The 18,531-nt window shown below is 41.7% G+C and overlaps 1 protein-coding gene across 1 annotated transcript in view; it reads right to left on the bottom strand.

Annotated features, from left to right (window-relative positions):
- Nucleotides 1-7,984: 7,984 nt before the first annotated feature.
- Nucleotides 7,985-18,531, bottom strand: part of CEP97 (centrosomal protein 97) — a 48,903-nt gene continuing 38,356 nt past the window's right edge. Inside the window, exon 11 of the mRNA XM_073614949.1 lies at nt 7,985-14,120. Coding sequence (XP_073471050.1) covers nt 13,449-14,120 — 672 coding nt within the window. The 3' untranslated portion in view covers nt 7,985-13,448. The remainder of the gene's footprint in view (nt 14,121-18,531) is intronic.

The raw sequence follows: 18,531 nt of genomic DNA, 5'->3' as shown, positions 1-18,531 counted from the left end.
TTGTGAAGCTCTGGTGAACTCCATGCACAAAATAATGGTGTGGCAAGACACACTTGTCTTTGTACTCTTCATCTGGTTGCCGCCACACATGCTTGACACCATCTGAACCAAATACGTTTATCTTGGTCTCATCGGACCACTGGACATGGTTCCAGTAATTCATGTCCTTAATCTGCTTGTCTTCAGCAAACAGTTTGCAGGATTTCTTGTGTATCTTCTTTAGAAGAGGCTTCCTTCTGGGACAACAGCCATGCAGACCAATTTGATGCAGTGTGCGGCGTATGGTCTGAGCACTGACAGGCTGACTTCCCACCCCTTCAACCTCTGCAGCAATGCTGGCAGCACCCATACGTCTATTTCCCAAAGACAACCTCTGGATATGACGCTGAGCATGTGCACTCAACTTCTTTGGTCGACCATGGCGAGGCCTGTTCTGAGTGGAACCTGTCCTGTTAAACTGCTGTATGGTCTTGGCCACAGTGCTGCAGCTCAGTTTCAGGGTCTTGGCAATCTTCTTATAGCCTAGGCCATCTTTAGAGCAAGAATTCTTTTTTTCAGATCCTCAGAGAGTTCTTTGCCATGAGGTGCCATGTTGAACTTTCAATGACCAGTATGAGAGAGTGAGAGCGATAACACCAAATTTAACACACCTGCTCCCCATTCACACCTGATACCTTGTAATACTAACGAGTCACATGACACCGGGGAGGGGAAATAGCTAATTGGGCCCAATTTGGACATTTTCACTTAAGGGTGTACTCACTTTTGTTTCCAGCGGTTTAGACATTAATGGCTGTGTGTTGAGTTATTTTGAGGGGACAGCAAATTTACACTGTTATACAAGCTGTATCAGTTCCACCTTACCAGTGCAGCCTATCAGTGACCATCAGTGTAGCCTCATCAGTGCAGGAGAAAAATCACTTATTTACAAAATTTTATAACAGAAACTAAGAAAAACGTTTTTTTTTTCAAAATTTTCGGTCTTTTTTTGTTTGTTAAGCAAAAAATAAACCCAATGGCAATTAAAGCGGAGTTCCACCCAAAAGTGTTAAATGTATGCTTTTCAGTTAAGGGTGGAACCGGGAAGATGAATATTGTTTCATATATAAATGAGAATTCCTGTCTTGAATTTTAATGGAGTTTTTGGATGGCTAGTATTCCCCTTAATGGAAATTAGGGGGAGAGGGGGGATCTTAGTGATGATGTTTTAAATGCAGAAATGTGTGGCAGGCAATCAGATGTCACCTCAGTGAAGTGTAACTCCAGGCACCAGTTTTTGAATGATAAATCAGTGCAGTTGTGATAAAATCTCATTGACTGCTCTTCTACCTTATCTCCATGTAGGCCCTTGCTGCTTTGCAAGATCCCTTTATGTACTGTATGTTGGGGTGGGGCTGCAGCTTCTGGTCATATGATGCTATTGGGATAGAAATATGGGTGCTGCCATTGTAGGCTCATTCTCATCCTTCAACCAATCAAAGTTACTGAGTAGGCTTGCAGGACTTCTGACTTCACTGTCTCACCTCCATATTTCTGTCCATGTTTCTTCTTTTTTACTGGTGTGGTGATGATGTGCCTGGGTGATAAAAACAGAAACCCCGAGCAGGTAGACTTTCAGATGGGGGGGTTTTGCTCCGTAGTGATGGGGCAGAAAGGAAGGGACATCTCATTGGTCCTTCTAGGGAGTCATGCTTGTAACTGTCAGCCTTGCAATGCCTCATGGTTTCGCAACAGCTGGAGGGCCGCCAGTTTGAGACCCCTGCCATAGAGCCTGGCAGGACATTTCTTAGGATAGCTATACAGTATACAATTTTCTTATTCCTTTAGATTTACCTTCAACTAAGTAGTGCAAGGGCCTGCCAGATTGCATACAAATTAAAAGAGTTTAGGCTTGACCTCATATTATATGGTTTTGGTAAATCTAAAAATTGTATAACGTATGGCCAGCCTTAGGCTGATATCAGGTGGTTACTATGCGGCTAGTGATCCTGCCGCTGATAATTTGTGGAAATCTAAGAGGCTGTCTGTTTGTCCCTATGGAATGGCTCCCAAGATATCGCTCCATCGCGATTCAGCAGCGTTTGAGCAAAAAATAGAGCCTCAGATAGCTGCATCTAGGTCCTTGGTGCCCAACCTGCTGCCCTGGGGCCACATGCAGCCGTTTGGCACTCTTTGTGCAATTCTCGGGACCCCTGCAGACACTAATCTGTGTTTCACTATTGCGCTGCTATAGTAGTGATTTTTATCAGTCTCATGTAAAATGTCTGTCCTTGACAATCTCCTGAGGCCTACCGTATTCCCAAATCTTTAACAACTCCTATAGCTTGTTCACAGTCTCTGACAGTCTCTTGTAGTATGTCCGCAGTTCCTGACCATCTCTTGTATCACGTCTGCAGTTCTTGACCGTCTATTGTATCATGTCCTCGAGGAAAACAGGGTTCCCCCCACTTGGAGACGGGACTTTTGAGGCAACAAGATTCATTAATTAAAATATTTATTTCATTTGATACATATTAAAAAAGAAGAGTACACATACTGTATAAAGTAGGGTCTGTATAAAGACACTAAAAGTACATCATTCACTGTACAACCATATTGTTGATGAATATATATTAGACTGGAGACAACACGAGTATATTATATATTCACCTGCATTCTGCTTCCCTTGTCTATTTCAAAGCATCGCCTCAAATTCTGACTGGATTGTACCTCAACAAACGTCTTATTTCTGATTGGTTGCTACAGATTACCAAGCACTCTACATCTTCCAATCTGTAGCTGAAGTTTGTGCATAGTTGCCAACATTGCAAAAAAAATAAGTGGGACGCTTTTTTGGCTGTAGGCGGAGCTGTACAATAATTAGGGGGCGGGGAATTCATTTGTAGGCGTGGCTTAGCAAAAAATTAAAAGTGTGAAGCGCGGTGCAGCGAAAAATGGGCGTGGTTTGCCTGAAAATTGGGTGTAGCTTACGTGGAAGTGGGCGTGGCTCAAGAGGGTGTGGTTAGAGTCTGAGATGAATGAGGGATGGAGAGGGAAAGGGGGAGAAGGAAAGGGGGAGAGAGGAATGACGGGAGAGCAGCCCCAGATCCTACACAATAGAAATATGTGCATTCTAGAAAGTTTAACAATCAGCAGATAAAGATACTCCAAACACCTGGTGTTAACGCTTCAATCATCCCGGCACCATGGTTGTTATGGTGTCAGGATGATTGAAGCGCATTATTTCTATTATTACATTGTAATATAAAATTAAATCATTCAACTCACCATAATGCCGAATCAGTGGGATCCATGAGCGTGTCACCTGCCACGTCGCCTGCCACCTGCAGAGTCTGTCCTTGCATCAGGTGCCCCCGGCAGAGTCTGTCCTTGCATCAGGTGCCCCCGGCAGAGTCTGTCCTTGCATCAGGTGCCCCCCGGCAGAGTCTGTCCTTGCATCAGGTGCCCCCCGGCAGAGTCTGTCCTTGCATCAGGTGCCCCCGGTAGAGTCTGTATAGAACCCCTCAGTGCAGACCCCCTCAGTGCAGACCCCCTCCATCAGTGCAGATCCCCTCCATCAGTGAAGACCACCTACATCAGTGCAGCCCCCCCTCAGTGCAGCCCCCCCTCTATTAGTGCAGACCCACCTCAGTGCAGCCCCCCTCAATGCAGCCCCCCCTCAGTGCAGGAGCGGCCGGTGTTCTGCCTGCCGAGAAAGTTCCCCCTCGGCAAGTATGGACCCCCTGTACTGCGCAGCGCTTACGCAGTACGGGGCTGGGGAACTTTCGGCAAGACACGGCGACGGCGGCGACGTTGTCTTCTGCTTCAGTGGAGAGGGGAGGGGCTGTGCATCTAAAGAAGCCGCTTCATCGAGCCCCCTTCCTCTCTTCACTACTCAACACTGTCACTAGGGGGAAGATCGAGCGGCGGCGCCGGCCGCCATTTTGCTGGAGCCAGCTGCTCCAAAAACAAAATAATCAACCAAATTGGGATTGTCCCAGGAAAATCGGGACTGTTGGCAACTATGGTTTATGAGCAGATATGTGATTGCACTTGTTTGTATGCTTTGTTTATAGGCTGATGATGGAGAAGCGAGTCTACATGTGAGGTATTGTTTGGTAAAGCCTGCCAAGTGTAGGCAAGTGTGGATTAATGGCAATTATTGGAAGGTGAAGCAATTATCAAAAAAAAAGGGGGCACAGCTACATTGCATGTTATCAGCAGCATTATTTGGGTTTACAGGTACTTTAACCTCTTCATGACCGCAGATTTCAAGCAGGGCATCTATTGACCTTCTCCCGTGATCGTACTTCCCGCGGCGCGCATTGGCAGTGATTACAGATTGAGGTAAGGAGCCAATCACAGCGTCTCTTTACCATGTGACAAGCTGTGTCCAGTCACAGCTGGTCACAATGAAACAGGATTTGACAGTTATCGGCGGTCCTCTCCTCACGCTGACAACAGGTGAGGAGAGGAGAGCCGGTAAGTGGCAATCCACACAGGGGACATCTACACTGATAATCAGGGCACTGATCATCAGCGCAGCCCCAACAGTGCCCATCAGTGATGCCCATCAGTTCCACCTTACCAGTGCAGCCTATTAGTGACCATCAGTGTAGCCTCATCAGTGCAGGAGAAAAATCACTTATTTACAAAATTTTATAACAGAAAACTAAGAAAACTTTTTTTTTTCAACATTTTTTTTTTGTTTGTTAAGCAAAAAAATAAACCCAATGGCAATTAAAGCAGAGTTCCACCCAAAAGTGGAAGCTCCACTTATCTGACTCCCCCCCCCCCCCCTCCAGTGCCACATTTGGCACCTTTCCGGGGGGGGTACCTGCTTTTGACAGGTACCTGTCCCCAGTTCCATGAGATCGCACCGCGGCGCGATAACTCGAAAGTTTGGCTCCCCTCCTCCTTCCCCCGCCGCCAGGCCATTCAGAAAGTGCAGCGCACTTTGCGCATGCGCAGTAGGGAACTTAATGTGAAGCCTAAAGGCTTTACTGCCAGGTTCCCTTACTACGAATAGCAGTGGCAGCACCAGAGAGCCGATGGAAACATCGGCTGGGGTGCCGACATCGCTGGATTCAAGAACAGGTAAGTGTCCTAATATTAAAAGTCAGCAGCTACAGTATAGTAATTAAATCAAATCTGTCTAAAAAAAAATTATAAAAAGTTTGTTTGGGTACAGTGTTGCATGACCGAGCAATTGTCATTCAAAGTAAAGCTCTGAGAGCTGAAAATTGGCCTGGGCAGGAAGGGGCTGAAAGTGCCCCATAACCACCCTGTGCATGTAAGTGTTAAAGCTGAACTCCAAGCAGAAATTAATGATCTCAATAGGCCTAATTCACAAACCTAACACACTGGGATCAAAAAATTACCACGTATTTTCAACAGTCCAATGAGATATGAAAACCAGTCACATGGCTAAATGAAAGAGCCTGTCAGGAAGAATGTATCAGCAGACAGGATGACTCTTCTAGATGGCATCCTGTGCATAGGTACAGGCTAGTTCATGGTTCATGCGCTTAGGAAAGGTGCACGTGGTCATGCACGCGTTTGCATCTGTTGCTCGCATTGGAGCCAAGCGGGCTTTTTAAAGTGAGCCTGTGCTATACTTTAGTGCTGTCTTGTCTACTGACCCGACTTGTCTTGACCACTCCTGAACTTTGCTTGCACTTACCCCGCCTCTGCCTGTGCCCCTTGCTACAGCTCCACTGATCTGTTACCGACTCGCCTGTATCCTGACTTCACTCCTGCCTACGCTTCTGCACCTGATTCATCTGCCCATGTATGACCTGGCTCGTCTGACTCTGCCTCTGTTCTGATTGCTGCTGGACAACCTGCTGCAAGCCTCTGCCTACAATCCACTGGTGCCCAATTACTGCCTGTCTGCTGCTGCCAGTGCCAGCCTGCTTCTGTCTCCTGCTCTGCTGTGGTCCGCTGAATGCTTGATATGAATTTTCCTTCCATCCATGCTGCTAGCAAGACCAACAAGCACTCATGCCACTCTGTATTCATGCGCCACCTGTCCACTCTATCAGGGGCCCCGATCCACATCATGTCAGTCTCCTCTACCAGAGCCTTATCCTTTGTGAATTAAACCTATTTATCTTACTCTGTGTCAGGAGCATGTAATGCGCCTGCTCCTTATTCCAGCATCCTGTTTTTTGCTGTGGCATTCTCCTTGTTTGTCCACCTGCAAGGTGATTGATGTGGACAGTTTCTGAATGAAGACCAAACTTGATTTAAGCCAGCCAAGCCTGCAGTCTCATGTTTGTGATATTGCGTTTGTTACACATGCTGCAAGCTCCCTGTATGTCTGCCCTGCTCTGCTATATTGGATTCCCTAGTTGACAACCTCGGATCGGGTATCGTCTATTCTCTGAACTCCGCCTGCCTTTTGATTACAGATTGGACCTCAACTACTCTTAACCTTGCCTGCCTTGTACCTGGACCGTCATTGAACCACTCTTCCTGTCTGCCAATCACAAGTACTTGTTTGCTATAGTGCCTGGCCACCACGCCGGGGCAAGTGCAAGCTGAGCACAGCATTGTGTAGGGTGTACAGAATAATATGTAGGCTGCCATTTGTGAGCTCCTTTTGAAATAATGCACTTCATTACTTTACTGTGACTTTCCTAACTTGCATAGTCAAAGTCATAATTCTTTATTTGCCAATTTTTCAGGTCAAAGACTCTAAAGCTAAATTGTTAGTGTGACAGCCAGGCAACTGACACTCTTAGCAGAGGTCAGCAATGAAGGCTTATCTGTTCTTGTTAAATACAGGCTTCCTTTAAAGCTGTAGTTAAAAATAATGCATACCTGCAAAGAAAATGAATAATTACACTTACCTCCACTTATCTTAGGAAGACAGCAGAATTCAGCAGCAAGAGGGGTAATAATGCCTATCTTAGATTTTTTTTTTTCTATTAATTACAGGTATTGAATGAGCGCTATCAATTTACACAGCTCTTTACACATTTATTGTACATTCACATCAGTCCCTATCCTCAAAAGAGCTTACAATCTAAGGTCCCTAACTCACATACTAGGGCCAATTTAGACAGGAGTCAAATAACCTACTAGCATGTGTGGATTGTGGGAGGACACAGGGCGAACATGCAAACCCCAAGCAGGTAGTGTCGTGGTTGGGATTCCAACTGACGAACCTATTGCTGGTAGGCGGAAGTGGGTATAGTGAAGAGATTTGAACACCTCTCAGGTTTTTATTGCTTTTGGTGTCCCTGTTTGGGTAATAGAGAGGGTGAATCTCTCTGACTGAGGCGAAAGAAAATCCTCAATTTTTGGTTGTTATCAGAACAGAAATAAATTACACAAGTCTTCAAATGGGAACACTAGTTTTGGTGACAAACATGGATTACCTCACTTTTGGCTATGGGACAGGAAGTGAATCTCGATGGTACACACATGGCAAAGAAATGGACAGGGGTTATTACTCTCCCTTATTTTATCCAAAACGTAAAAAAAGTTTTGTCTTTAGTTCTAGTTTAAAGCGGAGTTCCGCCGAAAAAAAATAAATAAAAGTCAGCAGCTACAAATACTGTAGATGCTGACTTTTATTATCCGGACCCTTACCTGTCCAGGGAGTCTGCGATGTCCTCACCCGAAGCTGATCTGTCCCTCGGCTCCCGGGTGACAAATGTGACACCGGAGGGGGGAGGAACCGGAAAAGCGGAAGTTCCATTTTTGGGTGGAACTCCGCTTTAAGTAGGGGAAAAGAGGGCATGGGCAATATGTGTCTTCTATTAAAATATTCATACATTTTCCCCCTAATTAGGTTGATTAAAGTGAGGAAGTCATTATTCTTCAAAGCACTTTTTTTTTAATCATTGGAATGCCAGTTTATTGCACATTCAGGATTTGTACAGAATTCTATTAATAAGAATGCAATAAGAAAGACACTTTACTATTCATCATATAACTGCAAAATAATAGAGGCGGTTAATGTATATTTAAAAGCAGACAAAAATGAGAGTTTGGGAATTATAAATAAAACTTTATTACTCAAAATGAAAAAAACAAAACAAAGAAAGACATTTCCAGACATTACACACTTATAAAATATATAACTTTATTAAATATGTGCATATAGCTCACACTGGAATTTTTTAAGAGACTTTTTTTAAATTTATAAAATACCATATATTAATTGTAAATATTCCCAGTATCCCTAACAAATATTAAACATAGCAACCAAACATAATATTTCTATTTACTTGTCACAATGCCATCTTATGATATATGATATGATCCATACAATGTGCTAGCCATAGCAATGAGAATATTAGAAATATAATAGTGTTGTTTGTAAAACACAAAGTGGAAAAATCATAAAATAAAAGGTGTTTACAAGGAAAAATCACAACATTTTGTAACAAGTAACAAGAATATTTTGTTCTTGATTTAAATTGGCTGCTATTTGTACAAGGGTTGCTCACAGGCAATTCAATAGCTTATTTTAATGAACTATACAAATTATGGAAGTTTAGATTTCCAACTGGATTTCATACTGTGCGTGTGTAAACATTTACCTCCCAAAAGGTATTATAAATCTATTAAACTATTCTTGTGATTTCCACTCATTTTAGCCCAAAGCACAAGCTGGTGACACCCCCTTTTTCAGGTTGAGCTTTCTATGCGACTTTTAGCCAACTCACTTTTGAGATTTAAATTAATCAGCCCTCCCACTGCTAACTCCTGGCCCAATCAGCAGGCAGGTGACACAGGAAGCTGTTACCATTGGAGTCACCATTCCGATTATGCACTATGGTGTATGTGTGACTTTCAAGATTGGCTGAATAAAATTAGGAATCCTGTGGCAGTTAAAACAATGTATGTATATGCAGATCAACTGTGTTGAGATTTTTGCGTGGAGTTCTGCTTTACAATAAAATCCTGTGTATACAGTTGTGTACTGAACACCGAGTGAAAATATGGTATGTGTGAACTGGCTGCTAACATTACTTATGTGCCTTGTGAGAATTATCAGCTTTGCTTACTTTTTCAAGAGTAATTTTTGTCATCAGTGCTGGGCAACCTTTGATTTAAAGTAGAACTATAGGCAAAACTTTATTTTCGTTTTGGATAGAGTAAAGGAGGGTTATAAACCTTGTAATGTTTGCCATCTTTTTCCCATTGGGGAGATTTCCCTTCACTCCCTGTCCCATAGCCAAACAGGAAGTGAGAGGAAATCCCTGCAAATTAAGGGAATTTCTTGGGCATCCCAGGTCACCAGAACTAGAGTGCCCATTGGAAGATTTCCCCTCTATTACTTTTCTGGGGACAATCCAAAATATTGGATTTTATTTCACTTTCAATGATAATAGTAAACAAGACAAATAGATGAGGGATCTTAAGACTGTAATAAAAAATGACCGGGAATCTAATTCCTCTCAACACCATCCAAATTAAAAAAAAAAAAAAAAAGTTTTGCCTTTATTTATATTTTAAGGGATGATTGGGGTTTAGAAGACCAAGCAGGTCTTCTGTTAACAGTTTACCAAACTCCAGCCCAAACTTTGTTTTTTTAGCTTTGGACAGAGGGTAGGCAGGCGTTAGAACCTTGTGTTTTTTGCTGCTCCCTTTAATCTCATGTCCGTTCTTATTTCGTGTCACATGGAGAGAAAGCAAGGGGTGTGTATACTCAGTCTAGCAACAGACAGCAAGAAACCCAGCAGATGTTCTAACTATTCCCAATGCGCACATAAATTAAAAACAAATGTTTGGGCTGGATTTGCGTTTTAGACCTCATGTACACAGATTGTTAAAACCGCCACTTAAGAGTGTTTGACTTTTTTTCTGCCTCTAAACGCTGTGTATCAATGCACCCATAGGTGTTTAGATGCAGAAAAAAAATCCACTGCCAGCACATTCAGGAGCAGCAGCATTTTGGCAGAAAAAAAAAAAAAAAAATCTTTGACACACCTAAATGCGCGTTAACCCCTCAAAGCACACATTAACGCTTGATGTGTTTAGCGCTTGATTGTTAATTCGTTTAAAATGAACAGAATAAATGATTATTCTGGCCAGTTAAATTAAAGAATGCTCAAGCGTTTGAGGCTCCTAAACGCCTCTAAAACACACTTACAAAAACATGGCGTGCATTTTTGACGCTGCTTTTGTTCTTCCAGGAGAAAGGCATTCAGGACAGCTGGGCAAACGCTCAGTGTGCATGAGGCCTTAAAATGCTGTTTATATTATAACACACTACACCAAGAAATCCAGAAAGTCTGTGGTCAATGTCACACGGGGAGCTCTAAAGCATTCAGATGAAACATCATAAGAACAATTGGGAAAGCCAGTGTTAACTTCCACATGTTTTAATAAAAAATACCATCTCATAAAATACTACTATCTATTAAATGTAATATGTGTGTCAACCCATTGTGGCTATTCCAGCCAACAAAAAGAAGCGACACGTGGATTTTTGTAGTCAGAAATTGTAAATAAATGCAAACTTTTGAAATAAACACTTGGCACTAAAACAGACTTATGGTTTGTCTGCACAATCTTTTAAATATTGTGAGTAAGCACGGTGCATCGCTATACATTCAAAAACCATTACACCCATGCATGTCACTTATCTACAAGAGTTACATAAACGGTGGTTAAGGAAAACTCTTGAAGGCATAAGAAAGTTTTTTTTTGTATATTCAAAAGTCAGTTAACCACTTTTTAATTCAGCTTGTGGCATGACCTGAAATTTGTGTCTTTGTTCTGAACTGCTACAGTGGGGCAAAAAAGTATTTAGTCAGCCACCAAAAAAAAAAGTTCTCCCATTTAAAAAGATGAGAGAGGCCTGTAATTGTCATCATAGGTATACCTCAACTATGAGAGACAAAATGTGGAAAGAAATCCAGACAATCACATTGTCTGATTTTTGAAAGAATTTATTTGCAAATTATGGTGGAAAATAAGTATTTGGTCACCTACAAAACAAGCAAGATTTCTGACTCTCACAGACCTGTATCTTCTTCTTTAAGAGGCTCCTCTGTCCTCCACTCATCACCTGTATTAATGGCACCTGTTTGAACTTGTTATCAGTATAAAAGACACCCGTCCATAACCTCAAACAGTCACACTCCAAATTCCACTATGGTGAAGACCAAAGAGCTGTTGAAGGACACCAGAAACAAAATTGTAGACCTGCACCAGGCTGGGAAGACTGAATCTGCAATAGGCAAGCAGCTTGGTGTGAAGAAATCAACTGTGGGAGCAATAATTAGAAAATGGAAGACATACAAGACCACTGATAATCTCCCTCGATCTGGGGCTCCATGCAAGATCTCACCCCGTGGGGTCAAAATGATCACAAGAACGGTGAGCAAAAATCCCAGAACCACATGGGGGGACCTAGTGAATGACCTGCAGAGAGCTGGGACCAACGTAACAAAGGCTACCATCAGTAACACACTACGCCGCCAGGGACTCAGCTCCTGCAGTGCCCCTTGCTTAAGCCAGTACATGTCTGGGCCCGTCTGAGGTTAGCTAGAGAGCATTTGGATGATCCAGAAGAGGATTGGGAGAATGTCATATGGTCAGATGAAAACAAAGTAGAACTGTTTGGTAGAAACACAACTCGTCGTGTTTGGAGGAGAGAGAATGCTGAGTTGCAACCAAAGAACACCATACCTACTGTGAAGCATGGGGGTGGCAACATCATGCTTTGGGGCTGTTTCTCTGCAAAGGGAACAGGACAACTGATCTGTGTACATGTAAGAATGAATGGGGCCATGTATCATGAGACTTTGAGTGCAAACCTCCTCCCATCAGCAAGGACATTAAAGATGAAACGTGGCTGGGTCTTTCAGCATGACAATGATCCCAAACACACCATGAAGGAGTGGCTTTGTAAGAAGCATTTCAAGGTCCTGGAGTGGCCTAGCCAGTCTCCAGATCTCGACCCCATAGAAAACCTTTGGAGGGAGTTGAAAGTCCATGTTGCCCAGCGATAGCCCCAAAACATCACTGCTCTAGAGGAGATCTGCATGGAGGAATGGGCCAACATACCAGCAACAGTGTGTGACAACCTTGTGAAGACTTACAGAAAACGTTTGACCTCTGTCATTGCCAACAAAGGATATATAACAAAGTATTGAGATGAACTTTTGATATTGACCAAATACTTATTTTCCACCATAATTTGCAAATAAATTCGTTCAAAAATCAGACAATGTGATTGTCTGGATTTCTTTCCACATGTTGTCTCTCATAGTTGATGTATACCTATGATGACAATTACAGGCCTCTCTCATCTTTTTAAGTGGGAGAACTTGCACAATTGGTGGCTGACTAAATACTTTTTTGCCCCACTGTACATGCCAGATTAATCCTGAAATCAGGATTGCCATTGGTGAGCTTCTGAAAGGAGAGAAGTGGTGGAGTTTAGAGGAGCTTAGAAAACAAAGGGAGTACATGGTGGGTATTATCAGTGTAAAGATGCTTTCTATTTACACAAGGCTAATGCTAGAGGTGTAACAGTGGCACAGAATCTGCAGAACTGCAAGCACTGACAAGTGCAGCCACCCGCCTCATATTAAGCAGTCATACAGCACACAGGCACATGAGTATCACTTTACATTCGTTAGGTAGGTTAAAGAAATCCCATGCATTTCAATTCTGGTACTTCGTAGTTTGGCGGGAATTGGCATTTAACCAAGAATATGTTTTGCAAAGTGTTCCTTCTGTTCCCAGATAATTAAAGATTACTTTAGAGTAATATACATTTCAAGGCTGCTACAACCTACTGTTTTACATATATTATGGGAATTTCATTTTGGGCATTTCTGAATTGCTAGTCTAAGCAGTCTTTAAAAAAAAAAAAAAACTGCATTAAAACAAAAGCAATATTGTCTATTCCAAGGTGTAAAATATTAACTACTGAAACCTGTAAAAATGCAGAAAACATTAGGCCTTAATCTATTAATCTATAAAGTTATTCTTAAAAATACTGCTGACAGTTAAACCTAGTACACACAGGCTGAATGTCGGGTGACATCGGCCGGTTCAATAAAAAACGTCTGACATTCGGCCCATATGTATAGCAGCCGGTCGGACAGTAGCTGGCTTCTGTCGGACGAGTATGAGCTGTAACAATGTTACTAGCTCATGCAATTCACACTCTGCCCACAAGTGGATACTTTCATTGTGTTTGTGGGGTCCGCCATAAGACACTTCATGCAAGAGATTTGTATTGTAAATTGGTGCAACCTCATTTTGATGATGAATTTGTTCATGTGCAAGGAAAAACAAAGCTGAACTAAGCTGCTCTTTCACTTAATGACAGTGTCATCACTTATCTATTTCACAGAAAGGAACATCTATTCAGGCAAAGTGCATAATAGTAGTTATAAATGTATATTTATCACAACCTTACCAAAATAAAGGCAATTTATTGATTACATCATGGAGTGTTTGAAGAGGAGACAACAAAATAGTATTCTTCATTAGGGTGTCAAGTCTCCTTGTGGCTCGTATATGAAAATATTGGATTGCTTCTGCAAGCTTTGTGCTTTGTCTGATGACTGAAAAGTATCATCATGGATCTGAAGGATGTCAGACTTGCCATGTTCACACACATCGGAGATGCTGCTAACATAGAAGTCAGAGCTAAATGAACTGTTGGTGATTTCAGGTTTACTTTCTTCAGTTACATCACTGTGATTTATGTTATCTGCTTGCTCCAATTCTTCTACCTTGTCCAAATACTGCTGCAGAAGGCTGCTGTCGTGTTCACTGTTGGAAGTATCCTTGCTGCTTTCACTGTGCACTTCAACAGCTGTATCTTGGTCCACTGGACAATTAAGTTCTTTCTGATGGTAAGGTCTCACTGTCTCCAGGGAATGCTCAGTAGATACACTGCCCTCAGTTGAACTCTTTTCAGAACTACTTTTTTCCTGATGAAAGTCATGCTCTACATTAATGGAATGAAAACCAGAGTCTGGGATGTCTGGGGAAGTTTTTCTATTATCCTTTTCAGCAAGCGTTGCAGCAGAATCTGAATGATGCTCTAGTACTTCAGATGAGCAGTCTTGGACACCGGACAATGGTTTCTCAAATATACCGAAACCCTCAATCCGAGCATTTACTTCGTTCTGCCATTCTTTAAGGGACCGGACCTGAAAATGAGAAAAGAAAATATCAAGTCTGAATACAGAAGGGCATTCAAGACTGAAAAATACATTTTGGTAATATGTAAAGCTTAAAATTGCGGTTATGGAAAGGATGAAGGGCTGTTTCACACTTATGGGGCAGGCAGTGTACCCATGGCTTTTGTGTGGGTTACCTGCAGTTTCCCATAGACTTCTATTAGATTGCATGTTTTGGTGTGTTTTTCTGAAAGTACACCAAAAATGCAGCATGCAGGACTTTTGTTGCGCTTTCAGAAAACGCACCAAAAAAATGTGCAATCTAATAGAAGTCTATAGGAAACCGCGGCTACCTCACGCTGCACCTGCACTGAGGTCAAACCCCAGTGAGGCAGTGTAGATTTGCCTTACTGAAGAAAAATATCTACATTTCTATTTGTTTGCATAACCAGAAGATCTGCAAAAAAAAATATGTTCTATTATAAGCTTTGTTATTTCAAGTAGACCAAAACTCTAAAAAGGTGAAGATTTGTTATGTACAGAGAACATCTAGAATTGTGAATTGAGCCCAAGTAGTACCCTGAAAAATGTACCTTTTTTCTAGAATTCCTGAAAAATGGCAGTGCACTTCCTGGTATGCGAGTGTATCTAGGAACTCCTGTGTCTACCACCTTATAGCTGTATACTGAATATGTGGGATCATCCACCACTGCCTGCAATTGCTAGGCTCATCAAATATGATGTAAGACTTGGTGATGTCACCATCGTGTTGAAAAAGAATCTGCACTACATGCTACTCTCTGCTTCTGAATCATTCTTTCTTTCTGTGGATCTGTGCTTTGCTTTGTGAAACTTTCCTTCTGCTTCCTAAATATTCCCCGCAGATCAGTCATCAGGGAACAACAATGATGTGAGGAAGCAAAGTCATATTTCTCTAGCAAGATGACCATCTCCACACAGAGATATGCCCTGTACACTCGATCAGACATTGATCGGACATTCCGACAAAATCCATGGATTTTTTCCGACGGATGTTGGCTCAAACTTGTCTTGCATACACACGGTCGCACAAAGTTGTCAGAAAATCCGATCATTCTGAACGCGGTGACGTAAAACGCGTACATCGACGCCAATAGCTTTCGTCTCTTAATTTATTCTGAGCATGCGTGGCACTTTGTGCGTCAGATTTGTGTACACACGATCGGAATTTCCGACAAAGGATTTTGTTGTCAGAAATTTTAAAGCAAGCTCTCAAACTTTGTGTGTCGGAAATTCCTATGGAAAATGTGTGATGAGCCTACACACGCTCGGAATTTCCGACAACAAGGTCCTATCACACATTTTCCATCGGAAAATCCTATCGTGTGTACAGGGCAATACTGTGCAGAAGGCGGCAAGGCAGTAATGCAAAAAAGATCAGCTGCAGGAAGCCTAGAGGCAATACTAGTGACTTGTTTGCCATCTGCTTGCCTTTTTTAAGGCATAGTTTCCAGAGTTTAGTTGGTTCTTAGAGACTAAACCAATTCCATGAGCTTGTTTGTAAAAGGTGCTAAATCATTCAAGTTTGAATATCTTTTCTGAAGGTTATTGGAACATATTGTATATTTAGAATTAAGGTGGGATAGTGGGGACGATAGTTTCCAACACTCAGCTGACTTCTTGTCCAATAATCCCATAGGAAAAAAAAAAAATCGAACAATGATAATTTTGGTGCTTCCCTTTTTTCCACCATGACGCCTAACAAAGAGCAGAAGGATACTGAGCAAAATAACACACTGTATATGACAAAAGTCTCAATTTCTGCATGATGCAAATACAGCTTTCAAATACAAAGCGGTCAATGGTATTAGTCGTTTTTTTTCACAATGTCTAAGTTTGTCAAAAAGTTTCATATGTATTCCTTACTGTAGCATGAACCTGCTGCAACAAGTTATCTTACATCTTATGTAGCACTTAGTACTAATGCAATTATATGTTGAACTGGTAAAATCTTTTTGACCCCAGTGCATCTTCCTTCAATCAGTTAAATATATGCTAAATGAGCTGCTACATGACCAAATTTCCATACCAAGAGTGGCACATGCAATAGTTACAGTGTGATCGACTGTACAGATCATGTCATAAAGTATTATAGATGCTCAACCATCGACTTTTAGGCATTCCTAAAAACAAAAAGGCCTTAAAAGAAACCCGCCAGAGTGGTATGGACTTGTTTTTGAAACTCCAAGTTTCAGGGGCAGTCATCCTCATCATTTAATTCTTAGTTGCTGGCCTGTAATTCATAGATGTGTACCAGTGGTCAATTGTTCTGGACCATTCACCCACCAATCAGTGAAGAACAAAAAAGCCTAATGCCCCGTACACACGGTCGGACTTTGTTCGGACATTCCGACAACAAAATCCTAGGATTTTTTTCCGACGGATGTTGGCTCAAACTTGTCTTGCATACACACGGTCACACAAAGTTGTCGGAAAATCCGATCGTTCTAAACGCGGTGACGTAAAACACGTACATCGGGACTATAAATGGGGCAGTGGCCAATAGCTTTCATCTCTTTATTTATTCTGAGCATGCGTGGCACTTTGTCCGTCAGATTTGTGTACACACGATCAGAGTTTCCGACAACGGATTTTGTTGTTGGAAAATTTTATATCCTGCTCTCAAACTTTGTGTGTCGGAAAATCCGATGGAAAATGTGTGATGGAGCCTACACATGGTCGGAATTTCCGACAACAAGGTCCTATCACACATTTTCCGTCGGAAAATCCGACCGTGTGTATGGGGCATAACAGTCTGGAACAAGCAGACTCAAAAAAACAAAAATGTCTGCAATGGCAGCTCCTATATTTTTGTGTCTTAACAGATTCTATTTAGTTAGATATCAAATCTGAAAATCTCTCAACTAAGCTCAGTTTTCTTTTTAATGATAGAATACAAACATATGTAAAGATTTCTTGGAACCCTAGCGTAGTAGTAGTGTGGTAACATACTGCCACACGGTGGTGTAATTAAGGTACTACCTGCAGTATTATACATTGAACTCGTTCACAGATTTGTTTCATATGTTATATCCTCTTCTGGCTTTACAAAGTTATAGGAAACAATCAGTCATTATCAATGCGTGTAGGTTTATCAAAATGGTCCATCAGACATAATTGGAGATAAAAAAGATACAAATATCTTTCCATATCAAAGGAGGTCAGAAGTTATAAAAAAGGCAAGATGAAAACAAGGCAGCTGTAGCTGTCATTGCCAACTTGGGCTTTCAGAGTGCAGCTATGGGAAAATTTCACATATGATGAAGACTTGTCATCAGAATTAACACAGCAGCTTTTGTTTTATTGTGACACCCTTCTCCCTGTAATATGTTTTTTTTTACCTATTGATCAATCTAGTAGATGCGTTTATCTCACAACTTGCTGTAAAAAAAGTGATAAAAACGCAATTTGTTTTGCAGCAAGATCACAGTAGAATTACAGGTTGGCAGTTGTGCCATACTCTTTCCATTTTCGGATGATGGATTGAACAGTGCTCCGTGAGATCTTCTAAGCTTTGGATATTTTTTGTTAACCTAACCCTGCTTTAAACTTGTTCATTATCCCTGACCTTTCTGATGTGTTCCTTGGCCTTCATGATACTGTTTGTTCACTATGGTTCTCTAACAATCCTCTGAGGGCTTCACAGAGCAGCTGTATTTATACTGAGAGTAATTACACACAGGTGGACTCTATTTACTAAATAGGTGAGTAAAGGGGGCTGAATACAAATGCACGTCACACTTTTCACATATTTATTTGTAAAGAGTTTTGAAAACCATTTATCATTTTCCTTCCATTTCACAATTATGTGCCACTTTGTGTTGGTCCATCACATAAATTCCCAATAAAATACCATGAAGTTTCTGGTTGTAACACGATAAAATGTGGAACATTTCAAGGGGTATGAATACTTTTTCAAGGCACTGTATCATCCTCTGGGCAGGGTGGTTTTAGATGGACATGTAATCTTAGATGGACCTTAAAGTGAAAGTAAACCTGATTTTTTTTTTTTTTTAATGAAGACTTCCACCTGGTACAGTAGAGCAATGGTTCTTAACCCTGTCCTGAAGTACCTCCAACAGGCCATGTTTGCAGATTTTCCTTTATCTTGTACAGGTGTTTTAAATCAGAGTCAATATCTTGGTATTTTGGAAAGCTATTTTATCTAAGAGAAATTCCCAAAACATGGCCTGTTGGGGGTACTTGAGGACAGGGTTGAGAACCACTGCAGTAGAGGATGTCAAGTCATCTGTGCCCAGTCTTGCCACAAAGAGTTAATCCAGCTCTGAGCAATCCTCTGGTCTTTTTTTTAGCAAGATAAAAAACCACACACAGACAAGTCTGTGTTCCTACATCCCCCACTGGAGGGAGAGGGAGAGGGAGAGAGAGAGGGGGAGAGGGA

The sequence above is a fragment of the Aquarana catesbeiana genome, linkage group LG02 (assembly GCF_042186555.1).
Source record: "Aquarana catesbeiana isolate 2022-GZ linkage group LG02, ASM4218655v1, whole genome shotgun sequence".
NCBI lineage: Eukaryota > Metazoa > Chordata > Amphibia > Anura > Ranidae > Aquarana > Aquarana catesbeiana.
The sequence above is the reverse complement of the archived record's forward strand: the minus strand, read 5'-3'. Positions and strand labels throughout refer to the sequence as shown.